The 14,766-nt window shown below is 39.0% G+C and overlaps 2 protein-coding genes across 12 annotated transcripts in view; one reads left to right on the top strand and one right to left on the bottom strand.

Moving 5' to 3' along the window:
- The first annotated feature begins 276 nt into the window (after positions 1 to 276).
- Positions 277 to 7,561, top strand: LOC124143157 (S-phase kinase-associated protein 1). The gene is made up of 5 exons (XM_046512004.1): positions 277 to 415; positions 3,074 to 3,170; positions 4,714 to 4,928; positions 5,320 to 5,460; positions 6,562 to 7,561. The coding sequence occupies exons 2-5, from the start codon at positions 3,074 to 3,076 to the stop codon at positions 6,595 to 6,597; spliced, it is 489 nt and encodes a 162-aa protein (XP_046367960.1). The 5' UTR covers positions 277 to 415; the 3' UTR covers positions 6,598 to 7,561.
- A 2,249-nt stretch (positions 7,562 to 9,810) lies between these two features.
- The window catches only part of LOC124143154 (rho GTPase-activating protein 190-like), a 101,823-nt gene continuing 96,867 nt past the window's right edge, over positions 9,811 to 14,766 (bottom strand). For 10 of the 11 annotated variants that reach the window (XM_048386185.1, XM_048386187.1, XM_048386193.1 and 7 more), the window contains 3 exons: positions 14,659 to 14,676; positions 13,874 to 13,991; positions 9,811 to 12,717 (listed from right to left, as the gene is read on the bottom strand). In XM_048386185.1, coding sequence (XP_048242142.1) covers positions 12,528 to 12,717; positions 13,874 to 13,991; positions 14,659 to 14,676 — 326 coding nt within the window. In that variant the 3' untranslated portion in view covers positions 9,811 to 12,527. The remainder of the gene's footprint in view (positions 12,718 to 13,873; positions 13,992 to 14,658; positions 14,677 to 14,766) is intronic. The other variant, XM_048386192.1, reaches the window with a different exon arrangement.

Raw genomic sequence — 14,766 nt, 5'->3', positions numbered from 1 at the left:
CAAAGTAAGAAAATCAATGAAACTTCCAATAAGATGTTAATTCTGTGTTAATGAATACCAAAATAATTCACTTTTGATTAAATGGGTACAGATATTTATCATATTTATGAAGTTCTTGTACATATTAGATGATTGTGTGGTCGTTATTTTTAATTATTTAAAAATATATTTTTTTATTGTTGTTAGCATTTAACTAAACATTTCCTTTTTCTATTAACAGACTTTGGAATTATACATAGAAACGACTCAGCGTGGAAGAAATGACAAAACCTGTCATGACTTGAAAGATTTAGAGTTATCGTTCCTGATCCAGGGGTCGCTATAGTGTTGTGCGTGAATTTCACCAGTGGACAACTTCTATCCGTACAGATCATATTTACTTGGGAATCTCGAGTTGCAGGTTAACGACATCAAGGTAGTATATACTTGCAAATACACTAGTGTCAGCTGTCGAAGAATAGAAGTATTTGAGTGACATATACCTCTGTTGTAGACATTTATTGTGTCGTCTGAACCTCCTTGCCAACAAACATGGCGTCATGTTTGGATTTTCACAAATGGTCCAATAACCCAAGTTTTCGTCGTATGATGATGGCCACATTGTGTATGTAGAAACTAGAATCTTAATATGAACTTTTGGCGTCTGGAAAATAGTACAGCTTGACATTTTAATGATCTGATGGGCCTATTCCACCTGGTAAAGAGTCGAATCAATTGCCCTATGTGTCTCAGAAAGTGTCATACACTATTATTAGATGATATTTCTTATAGAATCTTACATAAATGTATATTGTAAATTTTGATGGGAGGTGATATGCCTTAGGGTTCATTGTCAAATATAAATTATCATGGCTATCAGAGAAGTCAAATGCAATCACAGCGATAGACACTAACATATTTAGTCCACTAGTCCTTATAATGACAACATATAGCAAAACACTTAAAAATGGCAAATTTTACCCATTATGATACCTTAGCTACTTGGCAGTTTGGTAAGGACTATAAGACTAATGCCAGTTTCTTACGCTGCAATTAAGAGTCCAAAGTTACTACTGGTACCCGACCCTACCCGTTGTTGGCCTCAAGTTGGGTACAAAATATCCTGTTGGGAATTGTTAAACTGGGGTTCTGGCAAAACATATATAAAGTGATCTGATCATGCATACACTGAAGTTGACTGAAGCTTTGTCATTACTCAATCATGTAAAAATCAGAAGGAATGCGACATGGTCTGAAAGAAATGCGAACATTAACAACTTAAAGTATAACCATGGAGTTTTATTGTTTTTGTCATTAAACATTATTTCATGTGACTAACTGTAGGTCTGGATAGTCGAGTGGGATAAATTTCCATCATTTTGGCGAGTCTCAAAGCTTATTCTGCAGACAATCTCACTCAAATCAGATCTTAGTTCTCGCTGCTGCTAAACAAAGATCTGAGGATATCCCATTACGGGTCACGTCAGACCCACTTTTGTGACCGACCAATGGAATTACTGACAAGAAGTTGATATTAGCCAATCATAAGGCAGCTTTATTGTGCTTTATGGCACTAATTTCAAATTGGCGACTACGCTTCGAAACATATTTTGACAAATTCTCGCTTATATTTTATAAATTTGAAACCTGAACAAAAGAACATTCTTGAATGGCTAATATATGGTCTAGATTGTATAGATTCAGTCATTAAGCCCGTAACTGTCGTTCGGAATACCCCGTTTTAAGGTTTTCGGGGCTGCATGATTAGAAATCACATTCCGACTGTCACTTTCATGATCTGGTAAGCGACGCTCTGATTGGTCGGATGAAAGGTCGTTCTGACGAGAACCCTAATGCAATGTCCTCAGATCTTTGTTTAGCGGTAGCGAGAACTAAGATCTGATTTTAATGAGATTGTTCTGCAGATGAAGTGGTATGATGTCTTCCATTGTTCATGACCTCACAAATTGATACCAAAAAGTCGTTTGACTGATAGGTGTACTTCAGTGATTATCTGTAGGGTTGACAGAACTTGACAATGACATGTCTTACATTTTACTTAAATTTCTTTCTTAAAATAACAAAAAAAAATTAAATATAGAGAATGTCCAACCTGAAACTGTTGGTTATTCTGTAAATATTCCATTATCAAGGAGAATGTCAAGACACGCAACCAAAACACATTTCTGTTTAACATGTTTAATATACTTGAGCATTGTTGAGTAAATTGAGTAATACTGTTTGAAAACACACTGATAACATTACCTCCTTAGAATATTTTCGACTATCTCTGTGGTCTAGTGGATAGAGAGCCTGCCTGGAGAGCACAAGGTTGATGGTTCGAACCCTGGCTGGAGCATACCAAAAGATGGTACTTGTTGTTACCCTGCCTGGTATTAAGGGGATAAGGCAAGGACTGGTTGGCTCAGAGTCCGTAAACTGAGCCTGAGTGGAGCCATGTTGTCAGTGGTCAAGCACATATGTGTAACTATATAAGTGCAATAACCTAGAATGCACAGTTAAATACCATTTCATCTCACCTTAGAATATTTTCGTTTGTCCATACCATGCAGCATGATGCAAACCCCACTCTGCCCTTTGGTCACTGACCTCTGAAAAACAAGAAACAGATCAGCACTATGGCCTCTCCTTACGTTAGGGATACACGACCCATGGGTGACCCATCATTAGCTCTGCTGTGACAATGACAACCTTCATCTTCACATCAAGGATTTTTTTATGATTGGAAGGCTATTTTTAGTGACTTGTTTTTTTGGTTGGCCTACAAAAAAAAGCTATGGTAGTCAACTTGTTGAGCTTTTTCTACAATAATGTACAAATGGATATATGATATTGATAGTCTTTTTTTTTAATACACCATGTACACCATGGATGATCAATGCTAGGTTTCCTTGACTGACGCTAACTTGCTGTTGTCCCTGGTTTTGTGTTTTTGTCTGTTGTGAGTATGAGCTGACGGTGTTTTGTTGAATTTTGATCATGATGATAAATAAGTAGTTAATAATTATAATCATTTGATAATGTAGCTGTACTCTTTTTTGCTTCCTGGTTTAGTCTGTCAATTGTATTCCAGATGCCCAGCATCAAGCTACAGAGTTCCGATGGGGAGATATTTGAGGTGGATGTGGAGATTGCTAAGCAGTCCATCACAATCAAAACCATGTTGGAAGGTGAGATGGCAGTGGTTAAAATGTCACAATAACCTGAGCCTGTTAGATGAGTCTGTGTGATGCTTTATCATGTAAATTGTACTTTGTCCAGTGTATGACATTGAAACAAATCACTTATCATGCTTATAGTTATAGCCCATTGGGCTATCAAGAAGTTTATTCTGGTAACCCAGAACTTTAGAAGGTAGCCCACCGTCTGAAAGGCTTACATCAGGTCGTCTATTCTGTTTTCAGAATAACCTTGTTTGTTTACAAACAAGAGAAAAGTCTGGTCACATGATATGCAAATTAGCCCGTGACAGTGGTGTAATGCTAAGTCACCACTGCACTGGAGTGTTTCCTGAGTAACCATCATCAACCAATCAAATCGACTGTAACAGTCTTGAATAGCTTCTATGTATTATTAGACTACCATGCTGGGAGATGTTGTCAAATTGACTGTAACAATCTTGAATAGCTTCTATGTATTATTAGACTACCATGCAGGGAGATGTTGTCAAATTGACTGTAACAATCTTGAATAGCTTCTATGTATTATTAGACTACCATGCAGGGAGATGTTGTCAAATTGACTGTAACAATCTTGAATAGCTTCTATGTATTATTAGACTACCATGCTGGGAGATGTTGTCAAATTGACAAAATGAGCAAATTCTGAACAAAGTTTAAACGTGTAAGATAACTTACTGCTACAATGAACAGAGATGCCAACCATTACACTTTTGGCGTAATAATAATCACTGTCGGTTCAAATGCTGGTTTGCTCTGATTATGTTATAGTTTGTCAGCACCATTCTCATGCTTGTGGTTTCACCAAAGTGGTAAACATCTAAAACCTGCATCACTTCAGGCTTTCCTCCGAAATCGATCGGATGTGCCATGATATAACTGAAATGCTGTTCAAAGCGATGTTAATCCCCACATTCACTAACAATGACAAATATATGTTTGAAACTCCAAATCAATTTATGTGATTAAGCAGTTACATGAGTTTACAGCTAAATATACAATACAGCAAGGCACACATTCAATGGATAGACATAAATGTGGCCAAGATAATGTCTAATGAATTGTAAGCTGACTCAGCAGTCAGCAGTGCTCTGTATGGCAATTTTTCTGGAACACTGTTTTAGTAAATTGATACAGACATTCTGGTATTCTTTGGTTTGGAGACTGCTGTTTTCAGATCAAGATGCAATCTGTGCCAAGCACTTTTGAGTCTTCTAATCCAAACTTCTCTTTTGGCATTATTTTCAGACTATATTGGTATATTGACCTGTACAAGCTGATCTTACTAGACGATAAGAATTGTGCTAGACATGGCCTTTGGGGATTAGTGATGAAGGCACAGACGGAAGATGTACAATTATGTTTAATAGACAACTAATTGGACAAGTAATTTACATCCAGAAATATCCCAGGACCATTGAACATGTGGAAATCTATCAGGTTATGTCTCATTAAGACAAGCTGAGTGATAAATTACAGTTGATGGGTTACCATGGTTTCATTATATTTTCAAAGTGAACTTCGTTGTTTTCAGATCTGGGAATGGACGAGGATGAGGAAGAGCCAGTCCCTCTTCCTAATGTGAATGCAGCCATCTTGAAGAAGGTGGTACAGTGGTGCACCTACCACAAGGATGACCCCCCACCACCAGAAGACGACGAGAACAAGGAGAAGAGAACGGATGATATCTGCTCCTGGGATGCAGAGTTCCTGAAAGTCGATCAGGGAACCCTCTTTGAACTTATCCTGGTACGTTCATCATCTCCCACAGTGTTAGGCATTGAACAAGTTCATCATCTTCCACAGTGTTAGACATTGAACAAGAATTTTTTAATGTTAAGTTTAAACGATATACTGCTTTTGCATTGGACAAGCGTCTAGTCGCTTAGGTATTTGAATGACACATTTTGATGTTCATATGTTTTTGATAAGACTGTATTCTTGAAAACACTGACAGACTACATACACATTTTCAGGGAAATTTCCCAAGCAGGAAAAAATACAGAAGCGTTATTTCTGAGCATTTTGCAAATCTTGAACATAGCTTTTTTGCGTGCATTAGGTTAAGAGTTTGACTGCATTTCCCTGATGGAATATGTTCACTGGTACATAATTATCAATTGACCCTCTGTGTTTGCAGGCTGCCAACTACTTAGACATCAAGGGTTTGTTGGATGTCACATGCAAGACTGTAGCGAACATGATCAAAGGCAAATCTCCAGAAGAGATCAGGAAAACATTTAACATTAAGAATGACTTCACACCTGCTGAGGAAGAACAGGTAACTTTCAGTGATGTCCCCATCAGGGTCAAAGTGGCCTTAAATTTCTGTGGTGAACTGCCATCTTGGTGATCTAGTCAGTGACTACGCACTTATCCGTGTAAACCACGACCACCTATCTAACACCGATGAAGTGAATGTGAATACCACAACAATGTGTTACAAGCATGTTCATAAAAATGTTAATACAAATGATCAGTAAGAGACGTGAACATTCGAGGTAGAATAGGTCTTCAGCAACCCATTTTTAATAGGTGACTATGCTTGTCGTAAGAGGCAACTAATGGGATCAGGTGGTCAGGTTCGCTGACTTGCTTGATGCATGTCATGATATTCCAATTGAATGGATGGATGCCCATGATATCAATCACTGGATTGTCTGGTCCAGGCTTGATTATTTACAGACCGCCATCATGTAGCTGGAATATTGCTGAGTGCGGCGTTAAACAAAAAACAGACAATCAGTAAGGACATGTAAGAACTTCTCAGGTAAGTATGGAAAACAGCTTATTGATCAATAGCTGTGTATTTGCAAAAAAACTTAGTGTTGCAATATATTGCGATACAGGTATCTGTATTGTGATATGTATATACCCTCTAGGATACAGTGAATGGTGCCACGAGGCACTTTCAGGCCAATAGACACAATTGTTGGACACATCCTTGTGTGTATGGGAAAGTGGAACATTATATTTGTTTTCATGATTACTGTTCACCCATGTGTAATCACTGTTGCAATTTATTGCAAATGGTTGCCTCTGCTTATGCTCATATGAGCTAGTATGAAATGAAGTTTGAGTTCCACATTGCAATCGTAGCACTACGGCTGTCGTAAGTCTATTTTAAGTATGGTAGTCTGTTAGAAACTGGCACTAGTCCTGTAGTCCATGCTAAACTGCCAAATAGTTAAGGTATCATAAGGACTTTTTTGGGGTCCATTTGGGTTTTGCTATAATATTATGTTATCATTATAAGGACTAGTGGACTGAAAATGTTAGTTTCTACAGATGGAAGTTACGATCACCACAGTGCCAAGATTGTTTTGTTGAAAGGCCCAAGACCTTTTAGATATCAGTTCTAATTTTTGTGTGTATATTTCAGGTTCGCAAGGAGAATGAGTGGTGTGAAGAGAAATGAGCCGTGGGCGTGGCAAACACCTCCCGGCTGGCAGTACAGGTATTTATGGTTGCCAGCTGTCCGTCATCAATAACAACATCCACTGTTGGGGGAACCAACATCATCACCATTATCACCCTGATGCCATCATGTCATGCAGGATGTAACCAGCTCTTAATTGTTAACTTCTGGAAGGATCAGCTATGGCGAAAACAAATTGGAACAGTTTCTTTTTGAAACCTGCAAGGAGTAATTACATACAACTTTTCAATAAATCCACTTTACGGTGTTCAAGGATATTTTGCCATGCTTACGTAGATGGAGTTACTTGTGTTGTAACATTGATTTTGAAATCTATCCGGACCAATATTTTGATATTGGAAACAGTTTCGTTTATAGAATAATCCTATTTATGTAGAGATTGTGTGACTTCCGTCACAGGGAAGTGATCCTAGGTTTCCAAGTTGGAGTCATGCTTGGTGGTGACTCACATTCTTGCAGCAGCTGTGGGCGCTGTGATATGGACTATAAGAACATTGTGGATATGTACATTTCTCTCATTGCTGTCTGACAACTACCATATGCGCTAATTTCAGTTAAGTTGATTGTCCGGCAACTGGATCCTGTTGACAACATCTTGTCATTTTTGTAATTTAGTGTTTTAGATTGTGAGAATATTTGAGACAGTATTTTATCTGCAAGTTTCAGAATGTTCGGTTACAGCACACAATGAAGCACTGAGAAATGTGGAAAAAGATTTGTGAAAAATATCCCCTTAAGCGACGACTAAAAATGTGAGCATTAGCTTTGATGAAAACTGTTTGATTGTTTCGATTTTTCCTGACCACCCCCCTCAGGAGGTATTTTCCACTTGATATTTGTTTGAACACCTTCCACCTGGTTTGTCCATACACAACATTTCTCTTCTTTTTGTACAAAGCGATAAAAAAATAGTGTGGTAAATAAAATGATGTTTTAACTTCAACCATGTTATCTTGTTCTTGTGATCGTTTGTGGATATTTTAGCTACATGATACAGCATGATTTGACTGCAGGGCACATAGGGTATTGTAGAGACTGACCCCTGTGCATGATAACCAATATGAGAGAGACAATAATGTATTCTAGTACATCCGTTTACAATTTCTAAAAAAGTATTAATGCAATATTGTGAGACAGGGTTATGTTATTGTCAGTTAGAGGTCTACAGGCTTAAGATTTGTTTGGTTTTTCTTTGGAAATCCTACTTCAAAGGTCAATTGCATTTTGGCAAAGGTCAAGGTCACATTTCCTACAGTAGTTTCATCATATTTTGTCATAATATGGTGTAAAGATTGCTGATATTAGAGGACCTGAGGACCTCTCTTTGAAACTTTATTATCCCCTGCCCAACGAAGTTGGCGGGGGATATAGAAACGGGCTCCGTCCGTCCGTCACGTTCCGGAGCATAACTCATAAACCGTTCAATATTTTTTCATCATACTTTGCAGGTCTGTCAGGTACATGCTGAACTGGTGCCTTTTGCTATTGAGAAATTTTAGAATTTTTTATTTTTTTACGCATGGCAATAAGGTGGACTTCGGTTCGGTGAGGGTAGGGTTCGTTTCCGGAGCATAACTCATAAACCGTTCAATATTTTTTCATCAAACTTTGCAGGTCTGTCAGGTACATGCTGAACTGGTGCCTTTTGCTATTGAGAAATTTTAGAAATTTTTGTTTTTTACGTTTCCATGGCAACAAGATGGACTTAGGTTCTGTGAGGGTAGGGTTCATTTCCGGAGCATAACTCATAAACCGTTCAATATTTTTTCATCAAACTTTGCAGGTCTGTCAGGTACATGCTGAACTGGTGCCTTTTGCTATTGAGAAATTTTAGAAATTTTTGTTTTTTACGTTTCCATGGCAACAAGATGGACTTAGGTTCTGTGAGGGTAGGGTTCGTTCCCGGAGCATAACTCATAAACAATTCAATATTTTTTCATCAAACTTTGCAGGTCTGTCAGGTACATGCTGAACTGGTGCCTTTTGCTATTGAGAAATTTTAGAAATATTTATTTTTTTACTTTTCCATGGCAACAAGGTGGACTTAGGTTTCAAACTCATCTTTTTTTTACAATTTCCATGACAAGTTCCACCTCGGTTAAAAAAGGTTAGGGTTTGTTTAGATTTAATAATGTCATAAATTCTGCAACAGGGGTGGGGGATATAGCCATGGTAGTGGCAAACTCTTGTTTTTGCCTGTATCATGACATTGGTGCTTTGTCATCTTGAGGTTATTGTGAAACATGGGTGTATCATTTATTGCCAGTTACTTTCACTAGTTCAATCTTGAGACTTGGGCAAGTGTTGGTTATCAAGAAGTTGTCTTAATGTCAAGGTCAGAAACTATGTTTTGGGACTTAGTACATGGCGGTACACCAAGACTTTCAGTGTGTGGATGAAATGGCAATGACAGGGCTGTGTTCGCAAGTACTTGCAAACACCCCTGACTGGATTAAATAACAAACACATGGGACATCTGTGATTGACACACCTTGAGATTGCTGTCATTATGGTCAATGTTGGTAGGCTGTGAGCCATAAACATGTATCATTGGTATATCAATCTACTGTAATATGTTTGCAAATTACAAATATATATATTTATTTTTAAATCACATAATATTACTCAATTACAAACATGGCAATTCTTTAAAGTGGACCATTCCAGCAGAATCAATCTTTCCATTAGCTGAGAAGGGGACAACATTCTACATTTGTGTGTGAGACAGTTCAGAGAACCTTACGATGAGGTGAAATTGGGTTTAACGTTGCGTCCAAGATTATTGCACGTGCATGTACGTGTGTGTGTTTGTGTGGCTGCTTGTACTAGTCCGGACTGATGCCGATTTATAGTGCTAGCTCACTGAGATACCATGCCACAGTTTAACATGAATATCCCACTCAGACACAGTATACTGATTCCGAGCCGACCAGTCCTTGTTAAAGCCCCTTAATGCCGAGCATCAGACAGGGTAACAACAAGTACCATCTTTTAACGTCTTTTGGTATGACGCGGCCGGGGATCGAACCCCGGACCTTCCGCTCTACCACAAGACCACGGAGGCGGTCCAGAGAACCTACGATGTGTTATTGTGTCACCATACCATGAAGACTGGCATCTTTTCTTCAATATAGGGTATTGCCCACTTCTCATCACAGGAATATCACACATTGAAAAACAACAACTGTTTTGTTCACTGTAAATTGTTTCCAGTTTATTCATGACAAAAAGTTTGAGACAGAACATTGTCCAAGCAGTGTACACGTTACAGGATATTCAAAGCAAATAAAATGTTGTTTACCTATAGTCAATACTGATGGACCAGCCCACCCACTGTCTGTTGTACAGGTGTAAGGGGACCTGATCATATACTCACCATCAAAACGTGATATGCATCAGTGCACACAACGTCGCCCCAGAAGGCATCTGGTATACACCCAGATCAACAAGATCCATTTGGAAAAGAACATTTTGATTTTGTATCGTTGCTGTTAGGGCTCTATTGCCTCAAACTAGCCCATATTCTATCTCTATGATGACTAAGTATACTATTTAACATTTGCTAAGGGACAAATAGTCATCTAAGGTGTCGTCCCCGGCAAATATTGAATAGTATGGTTGCACACATCCGACTCGGTGTTACGGAAATCGCACTGTGCAGGTGACAAGTCCCCAATCATTTGACCTAACCTTGATCCTATGAAAATACTACTGTGACATTGGTATTACTTTTATGTACAGCATGTATACCCCCAACACTTGTACGAGAGATTCGGGAAGGTCAAGGTCCTTGGTGAGCTCCATCCATTCAAATTTAATGAGCATAATCATGCTTATTGTCATAACAAACAATCTTAATCACCTAGACATCTAACCTTATCAAGAGTCATGCAAGTCACACAACAGAATCATTTACCTGTGAAGTTGGTTGGTTGTGGTAGCAAAATTGACAGGATAAAAATAGAACAATGTTGATTTTAGAAAATAAGGATGTTTATGATTGTCCGACTGTCGATGGAGTGAGGAGCTCGGTTGAAGTGAAAGTTCAACTCAGTTTGCTTCCAATGATAATGAGCGACATTTGAGATCGATCTACAACTTTGATTGAAATGAATCTTGTGTGCTTTGTGACTTCACATTCAGTCAGGGTAGGGTGACATTCTATCACTTGAAGTAGGAAATGAAATTGAACAAAATTTACAGCAGTGGTGATGATAATGGCAACAAAGTCAGTAATTGTAAGTACCGTAGTCAACATATTTAGCAACCTGCCCTAAAATCCGAGATACCTATTTCATTTCCATGTATTTATTAATCATAAAATGATAAGAGATGGAAATGGACACATTTGTCACAACCTTGATTTTGCATTGGAACAAGCAACCCCACAACTGAGAATCAAGAATGCTATATATGTCGGATGCTGACTGGCAGAGGGAAAGGCAAGTCATCTTGTTTCTAGTTCAACACTGATTGGACTGATGTGCCCGACATGTTCGATCTGATATGTAAGATTACTTGGCAATACTTAGCATTTAGTTAAAAGATTTGATGATAAAAACATGTATATCTTGACAAGAAGCATGTATTTTTCAAATTTCCAGACTCATGTCATCATAAACAAGCTCAACATATTTATACATATGCATCTTGGTTGACTGTTTAAGTTATTGGCAATTTACTTATGTTGCCTGTGAAACCTTGTTTCATTCAACAAAGGTTGATAAGCTCAAATAGAAAAAAACTTGTTTCCCCAAACTTGAATAGACCCTCAATGCAGTAGGCAGGCTTGTTGACACAATTCAACTTTTTTCTCCTTCCTTCATTTTAAAACCAACAAAATAAGAGAAATTCACATGAGCATCATACCATACATTTATTCATTTGACACAAAAGGCGACAACAATCTTATGTCTTAAATTAGAAATATGTACAATTTTACAGTGTGAAAGGTTGCAGATACTGCCTCATGGCCACCGCTATCACTACCAGACTGCCGCAACGGTCTCAGCATATAGAAATATTATAGACGATAACAGTTGATTCCGCGAACAGGATCTGCTACGGGAGTCCTTCCCTTTCCTGCTCTGGCTACTGGTCGAACGATTCCTCAGCACCAAAAATCGTCTAATTCTAAAACAACACTAACACGGAGATGGAGTACATTCGTCTAGAATACACATTTACAGAACAGCGAGTTCATTTATCACAGATAAAAAAGGTCTTTAAATTAACAACAAAGAAATTGATTATATTTGGATCGTCAATGGTGTAAACAGAATGAGAAATGAGCTGGTAGTATGCTATTGTATGTCTATTGAGTAATCATGATTGTATTAAAACACCCACGATCAACAACTATGCACAAATATACAAACACCGTACATGGACGTGAAGACAACAACTAACTACGACCTGTGTCCATCTGTCGGTTCGTCAGTCTGGTGTTGCGGTAGGCTGTGGCGTGTGTCACGCCGCGTTAAAGAAGGTATAAAAGTAACAAGCATTAACAACAGAGAGAGCAACAATTTGCCATAACCGTCAGTCGTGGCCGACAGCCCAGCAAATGGCTGTCCGGCTTGACCGACTAACCAGTATACCACAAAGGTAATGAGTTAAGGCAATGTGAAATACCAGCACACACTGGTCGCACAATGATTCAGCACTTGATATGCCAAGCTTAACATATAGCGTCGTCTCTACCTCCCATATGGCCACACACAGATGATGAACACTGTTTTCTAGGTATTATGCGTTGCACTTGTGATGTGACGGGGCACATCATGTGAGTAGAAAATGGCCCAGAGCAGAACACGTCTCCTGCTGTTGGTCGGGCTTGCTGCGTCGTCGGTGTCGCCAGGTGAGTTTGGCAGTTGTGGGTTGATGCCGGTGAGGTGTGGCGACGCCCCTCATACCTCGTCCCCGCCGTGGAAGAAGAAGTTATATTGTTCAATGAGGGTTTGCATGATGTTGACCAGGAACACGGAGTATTGACCCATCTGCTCGTATGATGTGATCTCCACCCGCATCAGCGTCGGCCACCAACATCGAGCCAGGTTGGAATCATCCATGCTGTTGTGCTCGCTGTGTTCAGACACTCTGCAACACAACGCACCCAGATTACACAACGCACCCAGATTACACAACACGCCCAGATTACACAATGCACCCAGATTACACAACGCACCCAGATTACACAACGCACCCAGATTACACAACGTACACAGATTGTACAATGCACCCAGATTACACAACGCACCCAGATTACACAACGCACCCAGATTACACAACGCGCCCAGATGACACAACATACCCAGATTACACAACGCACCCAGATTACACAACGCACCCAGATTACACAACGCACCCAGATTGTACAATGCACCCAGATTACACAACGTGCCCACATTATTCAACATACACAGATTGTACAATGCACCCAGATTACACAACGCGCCCACATTATTCAACATACACAGATTGTACAATGCACCCAGATTACACAACGCGCCCACATTATTCAACATACACAGATTGTACAATGCACCCAGATTACACAACGTGCCCACATTATTCAACATACACAGATTGTACAATGCACCCAGATTACACAACGTGCCCACATTATTCAACATACACAGATTGTACAATGCACCCAGATTACACAACGTGCCCACATTATTCAACATACACAGATTGTACAATGCACCCAGATTACACAACGTGCCCAGATTACACAACATACACAGATTGTACAATGCACCTATGTTACATCATGAAGGGAAAGCATGCACCTCAACATTATAGATACCCAATGTTACAGATGTGACTTATTGCATTGGTAGACCTACATAATCAAGCATAACATCCCACTGAATAGTATGTAACACTTGTATTACCACCTTGACCTACATGTGGCAAGTTCTGAAGCTTTTAGGTTGCTTCACATGTTGAATTTTCATACTTCAATTCAAATTTTATAAAAAACCTAAGTAAACAAGCATGAAATACTCCTATCCCCATCCAAAACCACCATTTTCAGTCTAAGTCAAAGTCGTTGCCATGGAAACCCAAAAAATGAATATTTTAAAAACCTATCAAAAGGCCTATCTATGTGCCAAGTTATGTTAAGATATCTCTCATGGTATTTTGAGTTCTGCTCCTGAAACGAAACGTGACTGAAGGACGGACCGTCAGCATTCATTCCTATATTCCCCTTCCACTTTGGGGAATAACAATATTAGCAGTTACGTACCTGTGTAGATGTGTGATGAGATACTTTAGTACTTCAAAGTTCTGTTTGTATTTCTGATCTGGCAGTTTCTTGAGGACTCCCCGCAGGGCCAGCAACCGACTACTCTTGTCTCGAACACCTGCAACACAATGGCGTTCACATAAGTAAACAAAAGCAGTATTTCCACGCTGGAATTTCTTCTACATCCCATTAGGACTGATTACCAGTTCACAGAGATATTACCCTCGCTTACTGATGGTGCTCTGTGCATTTCAGTGATATTGATATACAATACATTTCCATTGATTTTAAAATCAAATTTAAATTACTTGGTGCAGAACTATACTAAACATACTCTCATGCTAACATGCACCATTCCTAATTCATTTACTGCTGTACATGTATCATTTACTTTTCAGCTGCAATCAAAACAAAATTATTTATTTGTGAAGAAGCAAGAAAATAAGAACATCTAAGTCAAAGGTACCAGAACACCAGAGGCAGAGATCTCTTCAACAGGATCTAGATTAGTGAGACAGAAAGTGATGACGATGCACTTCCCTCTTAATGTGCAAGGCAGGTACTTGCTGAGTGATTAATAACACGGCTTGTGTACAAGCTGTTCCCATAGCATATACAGGAGCTAGGTTAAATGGCGTTCTAGGACACATATCTACTGGCGCAGCAGTGAACGCTGTGTCTACAGTATTAGTTGTGCTCAGACACCTAGCCCCGAGAATAAAACATAAAATACACAAAATAGTGAATGTAAGTAAGATTTCAAGCCAAGTTGTAGCAACTTTTACCTTTTCTGTCTTTTCCATCTAGATGCACAAATGAATTATGTACAGACTCAACCTTTCATACCAAGTGGAAACACATTTACTTTACTTTTTAAGCATTTCCTAGCCTTC

The sequence above is a fragment of the Haliotis rufescens genome, unplaced genomic scaffold, assembly GCF_023055435.1.
Source record: "Haliotis rufescens isolate VD_foot unplaced genomic scaffold, xgHalRufe1.0.p SCAF_6, whole genome shotgun sequence".
Taxonomy (NCBI): Eukaryota; Metazoa; Mollusca; class Gastropoda; order Lepetellida; family Haliotidae; genus Haliotis; species Haliotis rufescens.
This window is presented reverse-complemented; position numbering and strand designations above follow the sequence as displayed.